Below are 26,794 nucleotides of genomic sequence, written 5' to 3' on the forward strand. Positions count from 1 at the left end.
ACTAAGAGTGGTTTACCTAACATATGGCTGTTACTGCACTAGGTATTCCCAGCGATGTATTAAGAGTTTGAAACTGTTATAAAAAATACTGTTCGCACTTTGTTTGGCCCCTTTAGCTGTGAAAACATCTTCCAACCATTTTTTAGCCGTGGCATCCCAAAACCCTTTTAAAGCGATGTTTTTTATAACATTTTCAAACTCTTAATACATCGCTGGGAATACCTAGTGCGGTAACAGCCATAGTTGTAAGTTTTCCAAAATATTTTGAAATAGGGTTGTTAACTGTCCTGTGTTTGTACCAGAAGCTTATCAAGCTAGCTGCTTTAGCTAAGATGGCTATTAAAGGTCCAGCTGCCGAGCCAGTTGAAAAGCTGGCCAGCCATCAAACCAGGGTTGCTGAGAGACTAAGGAGGTAAGTCTAGATAATGTTTCTTCTCTCTCTCCCCTCCTTCACTTTGCTTTTCCTCCTGCAGGAGATAATTTCAGCATGTGGAGGAGACCTTAGTTCTGCCCTGCCTTGGCTGGAACTGCAGACGGTCAACTTCAGCTATAACTCCATCGCTAACTTGGATGACTCACTGGTGTGTTTGGGGCAGCTGGGGTGGTGGGTGGGGTGTAGTAAGTGGTGAGAATTCTTTAATTGGCGACTGGCATAGGTTATCTATAACCCTGTTTTCCTGCAACCTTGGGTTATGTTGGTATTTGACAGCCCACTTGTTGCATCTGTGATTTTGAGCAGGTGGCATAGGGCTTTGGGTGACTTGTGTGCCATAATTAACATTTTAGCTGTGGGACTACTTTTTCCATGGGTTGGTTCCAGTGATAATCAGCAACTTCTTTTTCCCATCCAAGCAATTATTGAATGCCCTGAAGGCTTTGGATCTTAGTCACAATCTCCTAAAGGACTGTGAGCACTACTTGACAGTAAGTATTCGGCAGGAAACTCAAATCCAGTAAGTCTACCCTTTTGTTGTTGCTTACAAAGGACACTTAATGGTCTGTAGAAATATTGGCCTTCCTCCTCTGCTGTGACTGACCCAGCTCCTTGTCCTTGTATCAGCTTTGTAGCATATAGCATTTCCCACCTATCCCATAGGATAGTGATTGCATGAGAATTGCTTTCACTGGAGTATACTTTATTTTTGTTTTCACTGTGCGCTCAGTTCTATGGAATCAGTACAGTTCAGGAAGGTTGAGAAAGAGCTTGATGAAGGCGGTTCCTGGCTTGAGTTATGGGCATTCTCCTTCTGGGAGGCGCCTAGCGTGGAGTGGTAATCTGCAGTTTCTATCCTAGGCCAAGTAATAAAATGCAGCTCATCTTTTACATCCTTGCAGTTTTTACCAAAACTGAACACCCTTTCCAACTCAGCCGTAGGTATCTTGCACCCATTTAGCACTCTATTCCTTGTTTGCTCTGCTCTGTATTCTCTCTTTGGAGAATCTGATCTCATTTTTTTCTTCTGTTCCTTCCCCTGTCAGTTTCAGTTAAAATGTACGTCAGTGGTATGAAAAAACAAGCATGTATTAAAGGTAATTCTTTGCTGGGAAATTGGAAACAAGGTTAGCATTTCTCCAGGAGGTACCCAAATAACTTAAGCCTTCTGCCGTTTAAACTTACTTCAGACCTGCCTCTTTTCTTTTAAAGTGAAAAACAAAATGTTCAAGTACAATTCCTGGATCCACCCCCCAAATAAGCCACTATAAATATTTCAGGTCTTTCTCTCTCTCTTGCTGAATCATAGTTCAGTTATGTGTAGGTCTGTGTTCCAAAATAAGGTTCAGCATTGAATTTTGCCCTGATTGGGCTAGCCTGGTCTATCCAGGTCTCAGAAGCTAAGCAGGGTCAGCCTTGGTTAGCATTTGGATGGGAGACGATCAACGGAGCCCAGGGTACTAGGCAGAGGCAGGCAGTAGCAAAACCACCTCTGAATGTCTCTTGCCTTGAAAACCCTACTGGGTTGCTATAAGTTGACAGTCAACACGGGTTTCTCAAAAACAGGTCATGACAGTCAACATGGGTTTCTCAAAAACAGGTCATGCCAAACTAATCTCATATCTTTTTTTGAAAGAGTGACAAGTATGGTAGATGAAGGGAATGCTGTAGATGTAGTGTACCTTGATTTCAGTAAAGCCTTTGATAAAGTCCCCCATGATCTTCTTGAAACAAAGCTAGTAAAATGTGGGCTGGACACTGCTACTGTTAGGTGGATTGGTAATTGGTTGACCAACTGAACCCAAAGGGTGCTCATTAATGGCACAACTTCATCCTGGAGAGGAGTGACTAGTGGGGTACCACAGGGGTCTGTCCTGGGACTGGTACTATTTTATATTTTTATAAATGACTTGGATGATGGAATAGAAAACATGCTAATCAAATTTGCAGATGACACCAAGTTAGGAGGGGTAGTTAATACCCCGGAGGATAGGGTCAGAGTTCAGAATGACCTTGATAGACTGGAGAGCTTGGCCATAAGTAATAAAATGGATTTCAATAGGGAGAAGTGTAAGGTACTTCACCTAGGCAGAAACAACATAAGGCACAGGTACAGGATGGGAGAGAGTTGGCTTGACAACAGTACATATGAAAGAGATCTGGGAATCTTAGTGGACCACAAACTGAACATGAGTCAACAGTGTGATATGGCGGCTAAGAAGGCCAATGCAATTCTGGGCTGCATCAAAAGGAGTATCTAGATCAAGGGAAGTAATACTACCACTGTATTCTGCATTGGTCAGACGTCACTTGGAATACTGTGTCCAGTTTTGGGCTCCACAATTTAAGAAGGATGTTGACAAGTTGGAGTGTGTCCAGAGGAGGGCGACCAGAATGGTCAAAGGTCTGGAATCCATGCCCTATGAGGAGAGACTTAGGGAGTTGGGTTTGTTTAGTTTGGAGAAGAGAAGGTTGAGGGGAGACATGATATCCATGTTTAAATATTTGAAGGGATGTCATGTTGATGAGGGAACTAGCTTGTTCTCTTTTGCTCCAGAGACTAGGACATGGAGTAATGGATTTAAAGTAATAGAAAAGCGATTCCACCTAAACATTAGGAAGAACTTTCTGACGGTGAGGGCTGTTCGATGGTGGAATGCACTGCCTCAGAGGGAGGTGGAGTCCCCGTCTTTGGAGGTCTTTAAGCAGAGGTTGGATGGCCATCTGTCGGGAGTGCTTTGATTGTGGGATCCTGCATTGCGGGGCGAGGGTTGGGGTCACTGGGGATGTGTGGGGGAGGTAGTTGTTAATTTCCTGCATTGTGCATGGGGTTGGACTAGATGACCCTGGTGGTCCCAACTCTATGATTCTAAGTTGGCTGTGACTTTACAACAAAATTAAACAAACTGCATTTAGGTTTGTAAATGTTACTGGTAGAAATAAACTCTGCCTAGAAGGAATGATAGAACTGAAGGGGAAAGAAAATTTGTTTTAAAGCTTACAGCATCCAGAATGTGTACAGGAAAATTGGGCAGAGGTTTGAACTATTTGCAGACCTTTTAACTTTATACCTGAAACCAGTCAGGGAGGTAGTTGTGCCTTTAAAAAATACATCCTGATTGTCTGATCTTCTGATGTGTTTGTATAACCTCACACTTCCGTTACAATTAGAGTAGTGTTTTCCATTTATTCAAAAAACCCCTACAGATTACTTAAACTTTAGGAGGCTGAAATAAACAAAATTTGACTAACCAAAGACACAAAAAAATAAAAATGCAATTATAAAGCAGATTTTTAAAATGTAGAATTTCTGCCCAAATAACATTTTACACCTTATGCTGAAGGTTAGTAGAGATCCTGGGTCTGCTTTCTGGAGGCAGTGTTGTTAATTTGAAAGGTTGAGATCTTATTTGGCACCATACAAGCTACCCTCAAAAATGGGCAAACATATTCCTTGGGAAGTTGTCAACTGTGGTGATGATCTATTTAGGTCTAAATAGATCTTGGCTACTAGGCAGCCAGTACAGTTTTTTCAGAGTTGTCTGAATGTGATCTTCCTGTCCGAAGAAGAGAAGCTGCATTCTTCTCTAGCTGCACCTTCCAAATGATTTTGAGGGCAACTGTTCTTAGGGATCATTGCAGTAGTTTATTGTGAAGATTAAGAAAGCACAGGCGGGGTTATATACCATCTATAAAACATCTTATATAAGTTTTTTCTTATTTCATTAGTAATTGTAAATTTGTATTCCCTCTTCCACAAGTTTTCCCGTATTTCCAAATCAATATTATAACCTAACTCCTTCATCCATTTCACCATCACTGGTTTTATCCTTTCTTGTTCTAAATTCACTTCAATTAATAACTTATAAATTGTTCCTATCAGTCCTTTATTTCCCTTAGTTAATATAATTTCTAGTTTAGATTTATTTTGATTAAATCCCCTCAGATTATCTTTATTAAATATATCCCTTAATTTATAATACATAAACCAGTCATTAATTTTTAGCTCTCTACTCTTCAATATCCAGACCCCTTCTTTATATTCCATAATTTCTCTGTAAATATCGATATCCAGATTTAGTTGTACACCTCTCTTCATAAAAGCTTCTACAGGGTTAATCCAGCCAGGGGTTTTACATTCCAAAAATCCTTTGTATTTCTTCCAAGTTTGAAGTAAGCCACTTCTAATAATATGGGAATTAAATTCTTTGTTTACCTTCTCCTTTTCATATGCGTGCCACCCAATGCGTAAATTAAACCCCTCTAATTCTAATATTTTAGGATTCTCTAATAGGATCCAGTTTTTTAGCCAGGTGAAGCAAGCTGCTTGATAGTACATCCTCAAATCTAATAACCCAGGCCTCCTGTTTCTTTTAGCTCAACTACATTATTATATGCTATCCTATGTCTTTCCGTACCCCATAAAAAATTTAAAATATCTTTCTTCCAACTTTTGAATATCTGTGTTCCTTTCAAAATTGGTACCTTATATACCTGCGTATAAGCCGAGGTGCCTAATTTCTCCCCCAAAATGGGGAAAAATTAGGCACCCGTGTATAAGCCGAGGGTCGGCTTATAACCCCTCCCCCCCCCCCACAGGCTTACCTGGGCTCCCGGCAGCAAGCAGCGCGGGCCTGGCAGCGGCGGCATCACGACCGGGCGAGGGCCGGGGCATCCTCCCTGCAGCTGCAGAAGGCCGCCCCAGGCCGCGAGGAGCGGCGGTGCGGCCGGGCGAGGGCCGGGGCGCCAGGGCGAGGGCCGGGGCAGCCGCCCCAGGCCGCCCTCGGCCGCGAGGAGCGGCGTCGCGGCCGGGCGAGGGCCGGGGCGGCCGGGTGAGGGCCGGGGCAGCCGCCCCAGGCCGCTCTCGGCCGCGAGGAGCGGCGGCACGGCCGGGCGAGGGCCGGGGCAGCCGCCCCAGGCCGCTCTCGGCCGCGAGGAACGGCGGCGCGGCCGGGCGAGGGCCGGGGTGGCCGGGCGAGGGCCGGGGCAGCCTCCCCAGGCCCCCCTCTGCCGCGAGGAGCGGCGGCGAGGGCCGGGGCAGCCGGGCGAGGGCCGGGGTAGCCGCCCCAGGCCGCTCTCGGCCGCGAGGAATGGCGGCGCGGCCGGGCGAGGGCCGGGGCAGCCGCCCCAGGCCGCTCTCGGCCGCGAGGAGCGGCGGCGCGGCCGGGCGAGGGCCGGGGCAGCCTCCCTGCAGCTGCAGGAGGCCGCCCCAGGCCGCTCTTGGCAGAAGGAAGCGGCGTGGGCCCGGCGGCGGCAGTAAGTTCCCTCCTCCTCCCTCCCCCCTCCCCTACCGTATTGACCCGCGTATAAGCCGAGTTCGGCTTTTTCAGCCCTTTATTGGGGCTGAAAAACTCGGCTTATACACGAGTATATACGGTAGGTTTTGAAATTAAAAAAGCATCTTAGGCAATACCATCGTTTTAATAACTGAAATTCAACCCCACAGTTTTTAAGATCTGTTACTATCTGTTGCCATTGTTTAATATAATTATTCTGAAATAAATTAAGATTATTCGGTGATAACCATTTGCCCAAATATTTTACTTTGTGTTCAATATTAAACCCTGTCTTTTTGGTTAATACTTGTTGTTGTGAGAGAGTCATATTTTTAACTAATAGCTTATTTTTATTTTTATTTATTTTAAAACCTGCAAGCTTTCCATAAACCTCCAAAATTCTATTCCAATTATCAATTTGCTCAGTAGGATCCGTCAAAAAACATACAAGGTCATCTGCATATGCTTTAATTTTGTAGTGATTTCTCCCAATTCGGAATCCAATTAATTCAGTAGATTTTCTAATCTTTTGTAATAGGACTTCTAATACTAAAATGAACAACAAAGTGGAAAGAGGACAACCTTGTCTCGTTCCCTTTTGAATTTCAAATTGTGATGATAATATTCCATTTATCAACACACCTTTCCCTGGCCGGCAGGAGGCCCCTGCAGGCCAGGCTGTCGCCGTGCCCGCGCACCTTCCTCCGGTCGACAGCGGCCTTCCTGGGCCGGCAGGAGGCCCCTGCAGGCCAGGCCGTCACCACACGGCTTCTCCGGCCGGCAGCAGCCTGAAGGGGCCTCCGCCGCCGATTCGCCGCCTCTCCCGGTGAGTAGGTGTTTCAGGGGCTCTTCCCCATCCCCCCCTTGGATGGCACTGGGGTCGGGGTGGGTCGGGAGGGCGGCGGGAGGGCGGCCTGGGGCAGGGGCGAGATCATCCCTGCGCTCTAAAATGGCGGCCGCTAATTGTTACAGCTAATTGTTCTTGGAATGTTTTATAATAAAATGCTGTAAACCCATCCGCCCCAGGTGATTTGTTCAATTTATTTTTCCCTATTGCCTCGTTTAGTTCTTCCCTAGTTATTAGAGAATCAAATGATTCCCTATTTTCTTGTGATAATTTTTCCCAGTCAAATTGGTTAAGATATACATCCATTTCTTTCTCTGATACTAAATTCTTCCTGTATAAATTTGTATAATCTACAAATGTTTCCATAATTTTTTGTTTATCATTTGTTATCTTACCCTCCCTTTTAATTTTTAATATTGGTAATTTTTTCTCATGTTTGAGCTGCCATGCTAACATTTTACCCAGTTTATTGGCGTGTTCAAAAAATCTTTGTCTATAAAAAAATAATTTTCTTTTCAATTTCCTCAGATATTAAAAATTTATATTGATATTGCCATTTTTTCAAATTGTTAAGCTGTTCCTGTTTCAATGCTTTATCTTGTAATTTTCTAAGCTGTCTTTCTCCTTGTCTAATTTCCTCTAAAATATTTTTCTTCTGTACCTCTCTCTCTTTAAACTGTCTTGTATTTTGTTGTATTAACAATCCTCTAATTACTGCTTCACCGGCATCCCATACTACATCTTCCCGAGTACCCTTGTCTGTGTTTTCAGCAAAATAATTCTGTATATCTAGCTTTAGTCTGTCCACTATCTTTTTATTTTTTAATAAAAATTCATTTAATACCCAAGGCTTGTTTCACCTATCTCCTATTTTAACTCTTATTGAAACAACATTATGATCTGACAATACCCTGGGTAAAATCTCTGGATTCTCTGGATTTTGCAGTTTTGATTGGCCACCTGCAGCTTATCTGGTAGCTCATGAGACTTCTTTTGGTGACAGCCATTTATAGCAGTAGAGGGTGAGTGTATATAAATACAAGACTGGGGCACATAAATTAGCAGTGCTGAGATCTGCCTCCTTCTCAATACAGGTGCTGACAGAGCTGGAATATTTAAATGTTGCCTACAACTTCCTGCCCAAAATGCCTGCTCTTGGGCTGCTTAGCAGGGCTAAATTGGTGGCCCTGATCCTGCGGTACAACCAGCTTGACAGTATTAATGGTGAGACTCCAATGGGATTTTAGACTATGAGGGTGGTCTGTAAGCTAGGCTGTGTGGTATCGAAATTGGGTGAGGATTGGAAACCGAGGCCACAGTGAGACAGTTTGTGGAGAAGGTGCCTCTGGTTCCTCTGACCTTAGTCTGTTTTCCTTTTCCACAGGTGTGGAACAGCTATCTAGTCTACAGCACCTGGATGTTGCCTATAACTTGCTGTTGCAACATGCTTTGTTGGCACCACTGTCCTCGTTGCACAACCTGAAAAGAGTGAGCATTTGATTGGATTATGGGGAGGCCAGGGAAAGGCATCCTGGTAGCGGTGACCTCTGGGCACACATTAGTAGGTGTCTGTGTGGTCCACAATGGAGCAGTACATGTGGCATTAGAAATATGATGAATTTGCATTTCCCCAGCAACGTGGTACTGTGGTCAGCACTATAAAAATGTAGTTGAAATAGGCCAAATTTTCATAGTTTGTATTGTTGTGCTGTTGTTCAAATACAGTTAACGAATTTCTTTTTCCTCCAGCTGCACTTGGAAGGGAATCCATTATGGTTTGATCAAAATCATCGGCCAGCTACCATGTTGCATTTATCTTCCAGGGTCATCTCCTGTGATGTGAGTATATATGCCTATGCTGCAGTTTCACAGGTTGGACAATAGGTAGCATATCCCCCCCAACTTCGTTCAACTCCAGTTAAATATATTCAACATGGAATGCTATCTCCCCCCCCCCCCAGCCCCCTGGGCATTTCATTGCTTATTTACAGTCGCTGGCTCCCTCTGTTCTCCCTCTTTGCCTTGTTTTTTTTTTTTTAAAGCTTGCTGTTAGATTTCCTACTTTTCAGTCTTCTGGTAAGGATGCAGATTTTTTGTGACTTTGCATATTACTGTTAGAAGATGAGCAATGTCATATTTGTGTTATTTTAAAACCCATTGGATGATGTCTTTAGTTTTAGCTTATCGATTAGCTCTCGACTTTCATTCTTGTCACCACTATCAGATTCAGTTGTCCCCCATCCCTTCCTAAAAGTTACAGTTCTGTGAGCATTTGCCCAGTGTACTTTGCTGTGGATACCAGTACAAATAATTCATTCATTTTCTCTGTAATTACAAAGTGTTTTCACACCGTTGTTGTTGAACAGCCACCTGTCTGCCTGGTTTCCTACTTTTGATGTTTTTCTTAAATGGTTTTGACAATAAGCTCCTCAAATTCTTTGCTTGCCTTTTTTTTAGGCTCCTCCTCATTGAGACAAGACTTTGACTTTTTAAAGGAAGCTTTCTGCCTTGTTGACAATGTTGGATAATCATGCTAACAGCTTCTTGACCTCATCTGTGAGATAAACACACACATATAGGCTTCAAATAAATGGATCCCAAGCATCGTTCTAGAACAATTCCTTCCTATTTTGGAATTCCTTTTGAAATATATTGTGCGAGGACATTTGGGGCAACTTTCGTATGCATGCTAAACTGAGTAGCCTGTCATCTGTTTCCAATCAATCAAACAGGGTTTATCTTGTACTAATTTCTGGGTGTCACCTGGCATTACATCCAGCTTCCCCTCCAGCTGCTGTGTTCCATGATTGTGTTGTCCAGAAACCCTGTCAGTCTCCATAGTTTACCCTTTTTTTTTGTTATGGCCTCAGAATGCAGGACTGTACAGTTCCAACATGTAGAAGCAACATAATTCATGCCAATAAATAAATTTTAAAACTCCAGAATAAATAAGAGCTACATATGGAACAACTATCTCCTTCCCAAATGATTAATCTGTGCATGTTTCTGAGTCATTCATAATAGTTGGCTAAGAGGGACTACTTGCTTTGACATTGCCGGGCAGCGCTGACAGAATTCAGGTTTTTTATGCCTACATGGTTGGTCAGGAAAGGAGATTTAAAAAAAAAAAAAAAAACCTTTGAAACTAAATTCTACATGCCCAAGGGTTCTTAGGCATAAGGATTCTTTAAAAAGCATTTTGATCCACTGGAGTTTCCTGTTCAAAGAACAACAAAGGGATTTCAAAGGGAGATTAGAAAGAGAGACTGCTGGATTACAACTAATAATGAAGCTCAGGACAATGCATTCTCCTGGATTGAATAAAGATCTGAGATTCCTTTATCATTACCAGTGCTAATTTCTCCACATCTACTACCCCTCTGCAAATCATACCTAATCCAATCACTCCTGCTAATGTCATTTACTTGCTTTTGACATTTACGTTGACATTGTGTGTCTAATTTACTCTTCCTATTTAAGGATAGATGAAGTCACATTCTAGCAGTATCTGAAGAAGTGAGCTGTGGCTCATGAAAGCTCATACCCTGCCAAAAAAATGTTGTTACTTTTTAAGGTGCTACTGGACTCTTGCTCTTTTCTACTGCTATTGACAGACTAACATGACTACCTATCGTAATAAAGCAGTGAGGCAGGGTACATAGAAGCTTTTAGGGCTCAGCAGACACTCTGAGTCAAAGGCTATAGCAGAATATGCCCTTTACAGCCTCCAACACAAGGATAAGAATAAACCAAGGACTGTAATGACAGACCTCAACATCCAAACACCTGGTTTCCCATTCACCCATTGTCGGGTTGCTGGAAGAATGAGAATTGTCTAGCCTCAGAGAGCAGACTTTCTGATGAGGCTGTTACTTGAGAGTGGTGACAAAGAGTTAAGGTGCCCTGACTGTACTTGGTTCTCTCGTTTCAGTTCCTCCTTGATGGAGAGTTGCTGTCTGCCTCTGACCTGCGGGTGAGTGGAGGAGTTACATCAACATTTCAGGGGATGGGCAGGGAGGTGGGTGTAGAGCCTTCTCTTGGTGGAGCCTTCTCATGCTGAGTATTCCCTGGTGTACGATGGCTCCTCCAGAGCAATGGCTGGCCAGTGATCACTCATGAAAATGCTTGATGCCTCCTTGAGGGGATGGCTGTGTGTACATAGAATTGCTTTAATAGCCTCCTCTTTAGAAGAGGTTTGCGGAAGCAAGAAAGAGACCTTGAATGGGCAATCTTACTTCTCCTGGGTTCCTTCTGTCTTTCAGCATCTGTCAAAACTGGATCCGGTAGTTGTTCATCCGCTGTACACACCTGCTTCAGAGAAAGCCCTGATGGACCGCAGTGCCCTGGAAAGTTCTTGTGCAGCAGATCAAAGTGACAGCCAATCTGCTGGAGAGAGCCGAACTGCAGGGCCGCCACCTCGGGAGAAAACAAAGGTGGTCTTGCTGGTCAGGGTTTGTGATGGCAGGAGGGGGTGGGGTAGGGAAGCTGTCTCTTGGTGGTGGCTTCTGTGGCATTGTGTTCTTGTGCTAGGCAAGTAGGGTGAGACTTTGACAATACTGTGTAAGGAAAAGGGTTCCATAAGAACATAAGAAAAGCCCTGCTGGATCAAACCAAGGCCCATCAAGTCCAGCAGTATGTTCACACAGTGGCCAACCAGGTGTATGTGGTTGGTGTAGGGTTGTATGAAATGTATGTGGTGTAGGGTTGAGTCTTTAATAGTAAAGAAGCTTGTGCTTCTCCTGAAAACTGCTGTCACTGTTTAAACGGAAGAAATATACTTTACAGACCTCATTGCATAAATGTGTACCTGTTTCCTGTGGGGAAAATTAACTTGGGCTAAAATGCCGAATGCTCCTAAAAGGCTTTTTCTTGAAAAGGTGTGAAGAAATTGATTGTAATATGGTAACTTAACACTGTCACGAAAGGAGCCCCCTGTAGCTTTTACTTACAACCTATCTTCTGCTTCAGGGGAAAGTCAAAGTGCGCAGGGCCAGCATCTCGGAGCCCAGTGATACAGACCATGAACATTCAACGCTACCCCTCTCAGCAGGTGAAAACTGAATCACTGTGGGACTGTTGTGTGGGTTTGGAATGTATGTAGGGCTCTGCAGGCTGCTTGCAAATTTCTAAGTCTGTCCCCTGCCCCCAGGTGTAGTTCGACAGCACCAGGCAGAAATGGAGCGCATGGACAGTTTCCGGGATCGTTTCGGTGCGCACTGGCTGCAGTACAGATGGCACCTAGAAGCTGGACAGGGAAGGCCCAGCACACCGTCTGACAGCCCAACAACAGACTCTCTAGGCTGTTCAACTGAGGCTTCTGAACAAATCAAGAGCACAGTGCTAGAGCAGAAGATTGCTGATGCTGCAGAAGGAAAGGAACTGGAGCTGCCGAATGCTGAAGTTGTGGTGGAAGGTGTCACGGCGGTAGTGGAAACAGATTGTTCCGCATCTACCGAAGAGAGAGATGAGGAGGAGAGACCAGAAGGTGAACTATGCAACTCCTAGGTCTAGAACCAGTGCTTTCAAGAGTAGGCAGTTCACCAACATATTACCCAGCAACCCTAGGGTTCTGCTTGGTTGTGACTGGAGCACTGTCAGACATTAATGCTAAACTGGGGACTGCCATGAAGTTATACCCATAACATTTTCACATAAAGGCTAGTGAGTGTTGAGGCCTGATGGCTGGAGGAAATCATAATCTGAACTTGTAGACAGTTCTGTTATAGGGCTAAACTACAGTCGTAGACAGACCTAAGAACTTTGCAGTTACTACCTCCAGTATCATTTGGCACAGATTTAAGCATATTTGCTCCAATTGCAGTGCCTAAATGGAAATTTACTAGTTTTTACACAGTAGTCTGGAAGGGGATTCCTGTCTTGGACTCCTTCGTGCAGTGCAGTCTGTCCCTTTCTTGTCCAGTTTACCTGTCTGTATATACTTCCTGAGCACTTAAGTATCCTTAGTCCCAGCTTTCTTAATTGGTGCTGACAAAACAAATGTTGCAAATCCAGTTACACAGTTGATAAAGTGTACTGTTTGTGGCCAAAGGCCATCACAATCTACATTAAAATACAAAATATTAAAATAACATCAGTTACACAAAACATGGAACTTAGTCAAATTGTACACATGTCTTGCATGAAAATGTGGCTATCATGGTACAGGACTCAATTTACCTTTATAATATTCTTTGAATGGCCGATGCACTATTTAAACAAGATTACATAAAGCGGAATTCTTCTTACTGGAACAGTGAATGCAAAAGGTTCTTCAAAAAGAATTATATTACTTGTCGAGAAAGAGGTCTGATTGCTTGTCTGATCTTGGTTGCCTCTTGAATGACTCCTACAGAACAAACAGTTTGGCTTGGTTCAGGTGTCCATCAGGCTTGTTCAGAGAGCAGTAAACCATGGTTTAAGGGGGAAGGGTTATGTGTGTATACTGTCTTACCTTCTCGTCTTGAGAATGCACCCTCTTATGGCTGGTTCTGTTTTTACTAAATAGGTTTCTGGAAATTCACCAGTTTGACTTTCTAGTAGGGTTGTGTAAAAAAAAAAATCAGTATTTTTTGGGTTCAGGTTCATCAAACCCGGATTTTTTTTTAATGGGTTTAAAAACCTAACCCCCCCCAAATCCCCAGATTTTTCAGATCTGCCCCGAATAATAGCAGTGGGGCCATAGATTCGGCATTATTCAGGGTCCGCTTCCCCCCCTATTTATTTTTTTTGCTGGTAACCCCCCCCCCTGAAAATACTGAAAAGGTATTGGGGGGTTTATTTGGCATATTGATAGTTTCTAGCCCCCCCCTTCTTCCACTGAATGCTGCCTTGAGTATTGAATGGCTGTCAAGGCCTCTTGATCTTGCACTGATCCTGCTAATGTTGATAAGCCCTATTTTCATCTGTGTGGCTTCTATGCAGTCCCACATTGGGACTGCGCAGGCCAGCCACGGATAAGATTTGTCAGCTTCTAGCAAAATCGAAAGTGAGAGTGCTCCCCCTCCCCTCGGGGCATGCAGCCTTCCCGCCCAGCGGTCACATGACCCAGGGGGAGGGAGCACTCTCCCCTCCAGTTCTCTTTCTGCCGCCACGGAGAGAGAACGTGTCTATAGCTTCTCTTCTGTTGTTATTACTGAGTGGAGTCTAAGAAGGCTCCGCTTTTCAATCAATGTTATTCTTGTGGCATCAAAATGCGAAGACTTATTGCCACAAGGTTTGCCTCCTTTGCCTGAGGGAACGGCACATTCATTCCACCCTCAGAGCACTGAAGGCTCGTACTGATCGTCTGAAACTCTTCATCTGGAAGTCGGAGAAGGCACTTCTAAAAAGGCTTGGCCCTGCAGGACAGACTTCTGCGGAGCCCGAGAAGAAACCTCTCCTCAGGACGCTCGGCTGAACGCTGGAGGTACGTCTAAGCGTGCTAAATCCTCCCTTCGGTCATCAAGACGTCCAAGTCGATCATTCTACTGGCCAAGTCCCTTGCCCCGGCTCCTTCAGACCGTCGTCTATCTTTGTAAAAGTCGCCTCGACGCCATTAATCGAACTCTCCTCAACAGCGAGGGCCTCGGCGTCATTCGACATCGAACTTCCCTCGGCGCAGAGCTCCTTCGACCTCCTTGGCAGTGAGGGCCTCGATGCCTTCGGGCGCCGAACTTCCCTCGGCACAGAGAGCCTTCGATCTCCTCGGCAGTGAGGGCCTCGATGCCCTTGGGCGTCAAACTTCCCTCAGCGCAGAGCGCCATCAAACTCCATCAGTGAGGGCCTCGATGCCTTTGGACGTCGAACTTCCCTCGGCGCAGAGTGCCTCGGCATCGGTCTTCCTCGAGGTCTCCTTGGTGCCGATCGGGGTCGTCATCACCTCGGCGCCGTTCGTTGGTGGTCGTCGACGTCTCCTTGAGACAACTGACTCCAACCATTGTTCATGAGGACTCGCCTCCTCATGATTCCCTGGTATATCCTTCTGTTATAATTCATGGCGGGATCCCAGGATGGCCGGCGGTTCTGCACGCAGTTCCTGATGCAACTGTACAGCGATGCGCCTTTGCTGTCGCCGAGCCTGAAGGTCGCTGTCGGCGTCATTATGCCAAACCCTCCCAGCCTGCAGGCGGAGGTGTCGGCGCTGATTCAGACGTCCACGTCATCTCAACACCTATGGTCTCGGCGCCTACGTTCCCGGAGCCTACGCTTTCAGTGCCCACGGCCTCTCGGCGCCTACGGCCTCTCGGCGACCTTCTCGGCGCCTACGGCCTCTCGGCGACCTTCTCGGCGCCTACGGCCTCTCGGCGACCTTCTCGGCGCCTACGGCCTCTCGGCGACCTTCTCGGCGCCCACGGCCCCTCGGCGCCTTCTCGGTGCCCTCGGCCCCTCAGAGCCCACTGCCCACCGGCGCCCACAGCCTCTCGGCGACCTTCTCAGTGCCCACGCCTAATCGGAGCCTACGCTCGCGGAGCCTACGTTCTCGGCGTTGACATTCTCACCAATCCAGTTCGTCACTCATCGACCTCTTACTCTGGGTCCAGGCGGCGTAGAGGGACCAGTCGTAGCAGCTCGTCCTCTACACGGTCCCGCAATCGTCAGAGTCGGCCGCCTTGCTGCCTCTGACATAGGCACTGCGATGACTCTCGCCATCACCCTTGGCTTTGGCATTGCCAACGACAGCGCGATGACCCTCGGCGCCGAGAGCCTTCTTGGAACCGTACGTTGCTGAGACAAAGACTCCCCCTGGAAACTCTTCCAACCAAGGTCTCCTTCTACATATAAAGGATATGGTCCATTCTGAGTCCGATGCAACGGCTACTCAGGTCTCTGACCCGGAATTCCGCACCTCGCAACCCTCACCTGTGGACGTTGCAGGAAATTCTAAATCTCATCCCCTTCGGGGGATGTGAGATTATATGTAGAATTGATCCGTCTGGCTAAGGTTCTAATATACATTCCCTCTCCGACGTCTCGGACAACGACCATCATGGGTACATTGCATTCCTCAGACAGGTACGGTGGCCCTTCCAATGGTTACAAGCATTTGGAGGTCGTCGTTTCTAATCGGACTAAGCCAACTTTTTTTACGGGGACATATCAACCTCTATCCCAGGGTATCTCCACCTGTTCCTCAGTGGAGCTTTCCCTTCATGTTGTCCCGACTCATGAAACACCGTTTGAGCCTTTGGCCACCTGGGGCCTCTCTTTTCTATACCTATGAGACTGTCTGTCTGGTCGCAATCACCTCGGCCAGTCATGTCAGAGATTTAGGTGCTCTTTGTCGTTCCTCACCGTTTACTAAGTTTCACGCTGATAAGTGGTGTTGAAACCCGAGCTTTCTTCTACACAAGGTATCATTTTAACCATGTTATTGCCGACCCCTTCTTCCAATGCGGAGAGGGCTCTATACTTTTAAATGTATGGAGGGCCCTCCCTTCTTATCACAAAGAACCTTGTTTGCAGGGAAAACATTAATATGTTATTGCTGTAATGACCACCGTAAGGGTCACCGAGCCTCCCAGTAGGCTCATGTGAATTACCTCAACCATTAAACTGTCTTATGAGAGAGCATGTGTGGATGGCCTGGACATGATCTTGGCACACTCCGCAAGAGCTTACTCTGCCGCCGCCGTTTTTTCCTCTTAAATTGACCTCTGAGACATCTGCTCAGCGTCGTCGTCGTCGACCCCTTCTACTTTCATTAAGCACTATGCGGCCGACGTGGATTCATCTAGAGAGGCAGCAGTGGGACGTGCCGTCTTGCGGTCATTGTTTCGGTGTCTGTCCCACACCTGCCATCCGGGTAACCGAGCTCACTACTCTCCCAATGTGGGACTGCATAGAATCCACGCAGATGAAAACAGAGTTTCACTTACCTGTAACTGTTGTTCATCTGGTGGATCTTCTATGCAGTAACACATCCCTCCCTTCTTCCCTGCTGTGGGACCTGTCCGCAATCATGTGGTTATTGGTTCCGTGGCAGCAGGTTGGAGAACTGGAGGGGAGAGTGCTCCCTCCCCCTGGGTCATGACCGCTGGGCGGGAAGGCTGCATGCCCCGAGGGGAGGGGGAGCACTCTCACTTTCGATTTTGCTAGAAGCTGACAAATCTTATCCGTGGCTGGCCTGCGCAGTCCCAATGTGTTACTGCATAGAAGATCCACCAGATGAACAACAGTTACAGGTATGTGAAACTCTGTTTTAGTAAGCAGTGACTTGGAGTCAAGACTTCCTTGTGTTCTCCTTTTATCCTTCTTAGCGTTGTCTTCACGACCACCCTGAGAATTAACTTAAGATGAAAATGAAGGTCTTGTGCAGAGCCACACACCTGGATTCAAACCTGAACGGTCAGCTTGAAAGCTCAATGTCCTAATCTCAACATTAGTGCAGGCAGAATTAACTTCATGTTCTGGCAAGATGTACCTAGCTTCTTCTTCTTCTTTTTTTGCATCTGTCACATGGTAGTTTCATGTGTGCTTTACCGTTCACTATTTCTATCCCAGCATGGGTTTTCAGCCTTGAAAGCACTGTAGGTAGATTCCAAAGGGAACATTTCCTCTCCTTTGAGTTACTAGATTCTGAATGCTGCAGCGAATGGCTAATTATCTTTATCCTTGCAGTGGACCTCTGCCAGCCAGTGTTGGTAAGCCAGATAGAAGGTGATGGTGACCCAGATTCAGACTGGATCTTCTTGCGTGTTACTGCTCGACATGTGATGGAGGTGGAACTGAAAGCAGGCAAAATTGTGCACAGGCTAGAAGTGCAAAATCTGCAGAAAATAGAGACGTCAGAGATGCTGTGGAGAAGACTGGTGAGCTAAAGGGGCTCTCAGGGAGGAGAAAATTTCTGGTTATCTGACCACCATGTAGCTCAGTGTCCCATGAGCATGGTCTTGGCTCAGCCAGTTAAGCCTGGTCCTCCTGAAAGGGTTTTGGTGCATGTAGTTGTGTGTGTGTGCGCTTGATTCTGTAGAGTGATGTACAGTACAGAGCACTAGATGGTAGGGCGGCATTGCTGTAAATGAAGGTGTTAACCTCCACTTGCTGTCATACATCTGCATGCTCTTACTGTTTTCATAGGTTCTTCCAGCCACAGCAGCCAAGTAAACAGTGCTCCTTGTTAAAGTCTCTTGCCTGAGTAACCTTTCTTGTTCCTGCCCTTCTCTTCTTCACGGATGTGAGGATGAAGCAAAAGACAGCACAGCTTGTTTGTCTCCAGCAGCTGCTCACACCGGCTTTTCCAAAACTACTGCTGCTTCAGTGATTATTGAGCAGAAGCCAGCATTTGACAGCTGGTGTGTTCAGAGATGAAGCTGGAGATGAAACTGTCACTCATCTTCTGAAACTCTTGATTCCAGGAAGGCCCAGCCAAAGTCTCTGGGAATCCAGACCTTCTCTCAATGTGTAATTCGCTTGGGAGAAAGGTTCTACCAAGTGCTGCTGCCACATAGCGCAGCTTACTTATGTCTCCCCAGCAAATCATGACCATTGGCATTAGGTTTTTTTTTTAAAGCTCTTAGGTCTTAGTAATTTTTCATTCTTCATTCTGAAGCATGGACACCACTAACTGACCAACATGCTGTCAGGGAAGTGGGGAACTTTTGGATGGGGAGGAGACCTGATTGAGTCCCCCTTTCTTGGGTAGCAGGCAAAGCTGCACCTCCCCTTTCTCACTCATCCCTTTTACCTACACGTTAACCCTTGGAACAGACGAGGTACTTGTTGCCACCAACCTGGTTTTGGGATTTTCCTGCAACTTGGTGAGGGCCCAAGTTACTTCTCCTTTCTCATTCCTTTGGCCACACTTCCTTGTACAAGAGGGATGCTACCTAGATAAGCAGCCAAGTCTGAGGTATGAAAAACCTGGCAGAGTTTTGAAAAATCTATTAAAGGAGTATACTGAACAGAAAAGCAGTGCAAAATAGTTAAGAACTTGCAGTTTTCAAAAGTGAACAATTGAACAAAAGTTTTGTTCCAGAAACTATTCCTTTTGGTTAACAAAGTAAAGGGAAACCAGACCAAAAAGGTCCTTACCATGGCTACCTTGAATGAATCCCTCGTTCACCTGTTATTTTCTTGGTGCAAAATCTAGGTCTAATCAACAAACCCATCCTCTACAGCTACCTGGATGAGCAACCCCACAAAATGCACACTGAGCTGTTAGAGAAGAAGACTTTATACGTTTTCCCAGATTCCTGCCTCCTTCTTTAGGACTAGTTATAATTTCCCCTCCAGAATAGGCAAGGGCCAACCTTGAGTCCTGAATTTCCCCTGGGAACTCTCGTCTAGAAGAAAAGGACTAGTCCTTCCTCCTGATAAAGGGAAATTCTGCATTAAGTACATGGTCCCTAATAAGGAGTTTAAGTACAAAATAAGCTTCAAGAATCTAAGACGGTACAGAGACCAGAAACCCTGGCAAAACTGGGCGAAACTAGAATGAACCCATGGCTTCTCTTAGCCCTTGGTTCAGGACATATGCTAGTAGCACTACATAGAAAATAAAATTCTTAGCTCTGTCTAGTATTTGCTGTTAATCTACTGAAGAGGGAACTGTTTTGCAGCAGTATTGCACCAGGATGAATTACTTCTCTATGGGGAATTATACCGTGTGATAATTTGGCTGACGTTCTCTGTACTAGGAGGCTGTTCCATCAAAGTCTCTATACCATAGTGACACTTTGGGGCATGATGGTGAGTTGCCTGTGGTCTCAGTGTCCCTGCAGAAAGACAGTTTGCATTCTCTGACTGGGTTCTGCCATGGAAGTGTCACATCGAGAGAGAAGCCATCTTCAGAGGAGAGATCTACTGAACACTGTTTTTCCTTTCTCTGGTTCATTAATTATAGGTGTCAGCCACCTCCAGATAGACAGTTACTAGCCAAGGTCATTTCTCAGGCCTTGATCATTTTTTGTGTGTGCTGTCAAGTCACAGTTGACTTATGGCGACCCCTTAGGGTTTTCAAGGCAAGAGACATTCGGAGGTGGTTTGCCATTGCCTGTCTCCACGTCACACTCTGGTGTTTCTTGGAGGTTGCCCATCCAAATACTAACCAGGGCTGACCCGGCTTAGCTTCTGAGGTCTGATGAGATCAGGCTAGCCTGGGTCTATCCAGGTCACTGCTCACTCAGATCTTCCTCAGACAGCCCACTGATCGGTTGACAAGGGCCAAGTGGCCCTCGTATCTATAATGTGTAGTCTATGCTATTAGGCCTCATCCTAATCCCTTTACCCTTTTCCTGTTACCTGCTTTGCCTCATGTTAAACTGGACTTACTAAAGCTATAAGAAGTTGACATCTACACTGCAAAGACCTGTAAATCTGTCTAGAGAGTTTGTTTTCTGTTACTTGGAACTGTCACTGGGACTATATTGCTTTTGAAATCATTGTCTTCGACTTCCTTAATAAAATTCTCTTTTACCTTAAAGGTGTGTTGCTGGGAGTTACTGGGCCAAACTCAGGCTAAACTTGGCTATGTTATCATAGAGAGGCTTATTCCAGGGTCTCAGGTCAGGTCAAAGACGGGAGTAAATCCCTCAGACCAAGGCGGGGGAGCCTTGAGATGGGCACACAACATTCCGTATCTTGAGAGGGTTTTGGTGGTGGGAAGAAATTGCCAGTCGTTATAATGTGAAGATGGGCTAGAAATTGTGTTTGCAGTGAATGGTGAACATACTCTCCAAAGGAAAAGCAGATAAGCAGCACCTTCCAGTGCTTGGTACAAAACTTCCAATACCCCCTTTCAGCTACTTTTCTGTGTGACTAACAGGAAAAGAATTGCATTAACTCCTGAATCTTCATAAAATGTATAGGTCTTTCTTCACAGGACCTGGAGCGTGTGTTTCCTGTTCTCACGCTGCATTTCAACTACATCTTCAAGGACCGTCAGAAGCGTCAATATGTAGTGCTGGATGATCATCCTGAGATTTGTGTCCAGGTGAGGGATGTTTGCCCCATGGGTACGTTGTCAAGGAAGGTGTTCATACAGGGTCTTATCTGTCCAAGATTATTTGGAGTACCATGCTGTTACTTGGCAGTCTAATCCCTGCAGATCTGGATCTGTTGCATTCTCTCACACACACCCCAATTCCATTGTGCATGTTCTTTGCCGCTCTTCACAGGAATTGTTGAGAGTGTTGAAACCCACCGTAGAAGAAAATGGGAAGAAGGGCAGAGAGCAGGTAGAGGAGGGTCCAAAGCTCCAGTGCCTGAAATGTAAACGGGAGTTTGCTGCAGGCTTGCTCTGTCTGCAGAATCCAGGCCCTGCTACAGAGATGCCAGCATTCTCGGATCAAGGTATGTATGGTGTCAGCAAAGACCTTGCATCTGATGTACCTTCATTTTTACTCAAAGTGTGACTTGTAAGAGTTGGGGCAAGGTACTCATAGAATCATAGAGTAGGAAGGGACCACCAGGGCCATCAAGTCCAACCCCCTGCACAATGCAGGAAATTCACAACTACCTTCCCCCTCCACACCCCTAGTGACCAGAGATGGCCAAGATGCCCTCCCTCTCATCATCTGCCTAAGGTCACAGAATCAGCATTGCTGACAGATGGCCATCTAACCTCTTCTTAAAAACCTCCAGGGAAGGAGAGCTTACCACCTCCCGAGGAAGCTTATTCCACTGAGGAACCACTCTAACTGTTAGAAAATTCTTCCTAATGTCTAGATGGAAACTCTTTTGATTTAATTTCAACCCGTTGGTTCTGGTCCGACCGTCTTGAGCAACAGAAAACAACTTGGCACCTTCCTCTATATGACAGCCCTTCAAGTACTTGAAGATGGCTATCATATCACCTCTCAGTCTTCTCTTCTTCAGGCTAAACATACCCAGCTCCTTCAACCTTTCCTCACAGGACTTGGTCTCCAGACCCCTCACCATCTTTGTTGCCCTTCTCTGGACACGTTCCAGCTTGTCTACATCTTTCTTAAATTGTGGTGCCCAAAACTGAACACAGTACTCTAGTTGAGCTTGAAATATACTATATACTCTGTGATATAGGAATATACTATATTCTCTGTGATATCGGAATTGAGTTTGGGGTGGGGTGTATCTGAGGTACTTTTCTAGTCAGGTTATTTACCCAAACTCATTTTTTAACTATTGCAAGCTTTGCATCACCTTTCCACTTGTTAGCCTCTGCTTCCTGACTGTAAAGTGAGAATCCTGGCCTAGTTAGTTACGGCTACTTCAATGCTCTAGGGCAGGGATAATCAAACTAATTTGTTAGGAGGGCTGGATTTAGGGTTGCCAACCTCCAGGTAATAGCTGGAGATCTCCTGCTATTACAAATGATCTCCAGTCGATAGAGATCAGTTCACCTGGAGAAAATGGCGTCTTTGGCCTTGAAGTCCCTCCCCTCCCCAAACCCTGCCCTCCTCAGGCTCTGCCACAAAAACCTCCTGCCAGTGGCGATGAGAGACCTGGCAACCCTAGCCAAATGTGACATAAATGTCTCTTGGTTGGGCTGGGCCATGTGTACCAAATCAAACAAACAAATAAATACCATAGTGTAATGCCAGGTACTATCATTTTGCTCAAGAATAGGAATATCTAAAAAGCATTTAGCTTGCATCCTTTATTAATCATAGGGAAGAGTTTGTCTCAGTATGATAAAATGAAAATTTGCAAACATATATTACAATTCATTATTATTCTTTATATTCCTGAACAATTGATACCCACAATCCTCTTTTCAGTTTTTTCAAAAGCATCATACTATATAATAACCTACAAGTCTAAAAAAAATTATAAAGAGGCAATTTTGTTGATTTTTCCTCTTGTTTTTTGTTGATTGCACTACGTCTGCAGAACAGAAACAATTACTGACAAATTGGGTCAGGTTTACAATTTCATTGTTCTCTGTTTGATCTGAGAAACTCTGGATTACAAATTCCAGTGAACAAACAAGCTGTTCTCCATTACAAGTAACCTACCCACATGGGCTTAGGTCGGCAAACCGCGGCTCGTGAGCTGTATGCGGCTCTTTGGACCCTTGAGTGCGGCTCTGCCACTTGGTTTGGAGCCCCTGCTCTCGCGCTCGCTTGTGCCGGCAGCCGGGTTGTGCTTGCTCCCTTAGCGACGGAGCCGGCGCACCTGAGAGAGAGAGAGAGAGAGAGTCGAATCCTCCCCGGCGTTTTCCCTCTCTCCCCCTCTTATCCTCCCAGGCTGTGAGGTCCCGCCCCAACTCCCTTCCCGGAAGTTCCCCCCAAGTCTTTGGGAGGCGAAAGCCTCCGCCTTTGGCTCAGCCCAGGTTGATGAGCATGGAGCGCGGCAGTTCCGGCTCCGGGCCCGCCCGCCGATCAACTGTTGGGCGGGGCGGTTTCCCTCCGCCCGCGTGCTCACTGTGGCGCCCGCCGGGCCCTGCTCCGTTCCCGTCGCTGTGGCGGGCAGTCGCGCCTTCAGGGGAACAGCGGGTTCCGGCCATGCCAGCCCCCCCCCCGGGAGGCCACTGGCCTGGGGCGTCTCCGCCTTGGGCTTGGAGTCAGCCCCCTCCGAACGCTCCTGGCGTGCCTCCGTCACCTTCGCGCCGAGCCCGCCCATCTCCCGGCCAAGTTCCACCCGTACCTGCCGGGCGCGGCCGCTGCGCCTCCCGCCCGGACTCGTCGCTCTGCCCCCCCCCTCGGCGTTCTCCGGGGGATTCCGGTAAGTGGGGTTCTGCTTCAGCGGAGGGGGTGGGGTTTAGTCCCGAGGTTCGATGCCGGGCATCGGCCTCGGGACACATTCCCAATGAAAATTCACACAAAGCCAGCCATTCCAGGTCAAATCCCTTCAAGACTTGAAACAATATGCCCATATATACATGACTAGAACTCTTCCCTTACTAAAACATTATCTACTTGACGTGGGGGGTGGGGAAAAGGGAACCAGAATTCCATACAAATAACACAGCCACAAAACAGTTTTGATTCCCCCAAAGCAGATGAGGGGTTAAAGCAGAAAACTAAAATAGTGCTAACAGCAACAATTTGTTAAACTGTGATTTGTTAAAAAATGATTTAATTTTATGGATACCTTACTTACAATTTAATTTTTATCAATAAATAAGATCGTTATTAAGTATGATATCAAGTTTTATTCAGTGTACCTATAGTTTAATTAAGACTTAAAACTTTAATTAAAGTTAAGTTAATAAACAGTGTACCTACCTATATAGTTTAAGTTTAAGAAATTTGGCTCAAAAGAAATCTCAATCGTTGTACTGTTGATATTTGGCTCCTTTTGACTAATGAGTTTGCTGACCCCTGGCTTAGGAGCGTGCAAATGGTGCTCAGATCACTCTCCCAAACAGTAGGGGGTGAGGGAAGCAGCACAAACTTCCTCTAGTCTAGCAAGCTGCAGTGCAGGCACCTTACCCATGTGGACTTGAGAGCTTGCAAGTGGCTCAGCCCCGATACCCTGCCCAGCAGCCAACCTGCCAAACAGCTGATGGGTGGGAAGGCTTTCCGGCAGGGAAGGAAGGAGGGCAGCCCAGGCGCTTACCTTTTTTCTCCTCCCGGCTTTCAGGACAGGCTTCTTTTACTAAATGTGACTCTCTCCCTCTGCCCCATAGGCACAGTTCGTCCCCTTTCACAAAAACACAATCTCAACTCTGGTGGAAAAAGACTGCGTGTAATTATTCTGGAGGCTTCTTCCTCTGCAGAGGAAAAAAACTCTGCAGCCCAAAGGGGGGAGTGGGGCTGGCTTGGTGGGCCGGATCACAGTGTTCAAAGGACTGGATTCAGCCTGCGGGCCATGTCTTTGACACCCCTGCTCTATGGCTTTAGAAAGGAAGATAGGAATGTGTGCAAGAGCCCCTGTCAAAGATTTCAGTTTCTGACCACTTGAATTCCCTTTTCCAGCAAATAGAATCATAGAGTTGGAAGGGACCGCCAGAGTATTCTAGTCCAACCCCCTGCACGATGCAGGAAATTCACAACTACCTCCCCCCCACACCCCCAGTGACCCCTACTCCATGCCCAGAAGATGCCCAAGATGCCCTCATCATCTGCTTAAGGTCATCGCATTGCTGACAGATGTCCATCTAACCTCTTCTTTAAAAACCTCCAGGGAAGGATGTTCAGAATGTGTTGCTAGACTTGATCGTTGTTGGGTTTCCTTATTGATGGCAGAGTGCAAGTCACGCAGCAAAGTTCCTCACCCTGATGAAAGATAAAAGTAAAGGAACTACCTAATAGATAGTAAAGCACAGAGACAGCCTCTAGCTACCTAACTGGCTAAGAGGAGAGGGAAGTGTTTCTTTTTTTTATATATATATATAAGATTTTATTTGTATAAGTGAAAGGGTACAGGAAAAAAGGGGAGGGATAAATCGTTGTAAATATAAAAACAATACAGTGTTATGAAATAAGCTCAATTGTATATTAAAAGACATTATACAGCAATAAAAATAAAATTAAAAAAAATTTAATACAAAGTGTCATTCAGTCAGTTATTCTGCTTATATTGATGTTCTATTTTGTAAAAGTCTAAAATTTACTCAGCAATTGTTTAATGCTAATTAAATAATACATAACCAACCTATTGCATTCAATTAACTAGAGTTCATATAAGTATAGAATGACTTCCACTTAACGGCAAATTGCTCTGTAGATTCACTAGACTTTAGGTTTAACTCGAAAGTCATCTTAGCCATACTGGCGTATTCCAGTAGCTTTTCTTTCCAGTCTTCTATTTCAGGTATGTAAGTTTGTTTCCAGGTTCTAGCAAGAACCGTCCTGGCTGCAGTAGTAGCATATTTAAAAACATCGTGAGAATTCGAGGAGAAGTTTGGTGGCACTATACTGAGTAGATAGAATTTAGGATCAAATGTAAACTTGGTATTTAACATCAACTGAAGTTCTTGATGAATTTTCTTCCAATATATTTGTAACTTTGGACATGTCCACCAGACATGAAAGTAGGAACCGTCCGTGTCTTGACATTTCCAACAAGCGCCTCTTTTTCCGGGAGTAGTCATCTGGGAGAGCATATTAGGAGTCAAGTACCATCTGTAAAAAGTTTTATACCAATTTTCTTTAACTTCTTGAGAAACGGTATATTTCAATTCGGAAGAACAAAGTTTTTCCCATAAATCCATATTAATCATTTGTCCAAAATTTTGCATCCATTTTATCATATTGGTTTTCACTTGTTCTTCTTCTGTATCGTATTTTAAAAGAAGCTTGTAAATTTTTCCTAATAAATGTGAATCATTTTTAGATATTATCTGCTCAAATTCTGTTAGTTCACGAAATGGCTGAGGATAGAAACAATCTTTTTTTAAGTTAGACCTCCGTTGTAGGTAAGTCAGCCAGTTGAGTTTTTGAAATTTTTCTTGAAGATTAATCAAGGTCTTAATTTTGAGGAGAGGGAAGTGTTTCTGAAGGGGAGGAAATTGCCCTAAGAGTATCACTCTGAGGACAGACAAAAGGTAATGCTTAAAAGGATGGAAAGGTCCCTAACCTTACTGACCTGTCTAGCTGACCACTTGCCTGTCCCCTGCAGGGTCTTCTTCTCATTCCTTTTCACACTAGACATTGCTAATTCCAACACTTATCACAACATTTTCTGAAACAGCAAGGGCTTCGGAACCTTTAAATATGAGGCTAATTGAATTTTCCAGTTACCTTTTCTTCATGGGGTGCGTTAAAGATGCATTTGCATGTTTTTTTGGAATTCTGAATACTCATGAGACTACCTTTCCTGGGGGGGGCATTGCCCTCCCCCTGGAGGAACAGGTTTGTAGCTTGGGGGTGCTGCTGAATCCTGACCTACAGCTGGAGGCTCAGAACTCCTCTGTGGCACAGAGTGCCTTCTATCGGTTTTGGCTGACACGCCAGCTACGGCTGTTCCTTGAAAAATGTGATGAGGCCGCAGGAATGCGTTCTCTGATTACATCCAGGTTAGAGTACTGTAATGTGCGTTATGTGCGACTGCCTTTGGAAATGGTCTGGAAACTCCCATTCATCCTAAATGCAGCTGCTAGGCTATTGTCATGGTGGTCTCCCATCCAAGTATTAATCATGGCCAACCCTGCTTAACTGCAAAGATCTGATGAGACTGGGCTAGCCTGGTCAGGGTATAGAGTGCATTACAGTAACCTAATCTGGAAGTCACCAAAGCGTGAATGACTGGTCAGCTCTCAGTCTTCCAGTAGAGGGCATATCTGGTGTATTACTGAAGCTGATAAAGCACTCCAAGCCACAGCTACTAACCGAGATGTCAGCTAGAGATGTGTACCAATTTTTTTTGGTATTTTTTGGATTTGGGTTTGGGCTTATC

At 45.5% G+C, this 26,794-nt stretch overlaps 1 protein-coding gene across 1 annotated transcript in view; it reads left to right on the forward strand.

The window, feature by feature from the left end:
* STK11IP (serine/threonine kinase 11 interacting protein) overlaps positions 1-26,794 on the forward strand; it is a 52,176-nt gene that overhangs the window by 18,029 nt on the left and 7,353 nt on the right. The window contains exons 5-16 of the mRNA XM_056851029.1: positions 474-581; positions 853-924; positions 7,651-7,780; positions 7,941-8,044; positions 8,306-8,395; positions 10,488-10,529; positions 10,819-10,989; positions 11,525-11,606; positions 11,706-12,041; positions 17,153-17,343; positions 20,355-20,465; positions 20,650-20,824. Of these exons, the coding sequence (XP_056707007.1) occupies positions 474-581; positions 853-924; positions 7,651-7,780; positions 7,941-8,044; positions 8,306-8,395; positions 10,488-10,529; positions 10,819-10,989; positions 11,525-11,606; positions 11,706-12,041; positions 17,153-17,343; positions 20,355-20,465; positions 20,650-20,824 (1,612 nt within the window). The remainder of the gene's footprint in view (positions 1-473; positions 582-852; positions 925-7,650; positions 7,781-7,940; positions 8,045-8,305; positions 8,396-10,487; positions 10,530-10,818; positions 10,990-11,524; positions 11,607-11,705; positions 12,042-17,152; positions 17,344-20,354; positions 20,466-20,649; positions 20,825-26,794) is intronic.

The sequence above is a fragment of the Euleptes europaea genome, chromosome 6 (genome assembly GCF_029931775.1).
Source record: "Euleptes europaea isolate rEulEur1 chromosome 6, rEulEur1.hap1, whole genome shotgun sequence".
Taxonomy (NCBI): domain Eukaryota; kingdom Metazoa; phylum Chordata; class Lepidosauria; order Squamata; family Sphaerodactylidae; genus Euleptes; species Euleptes europaea.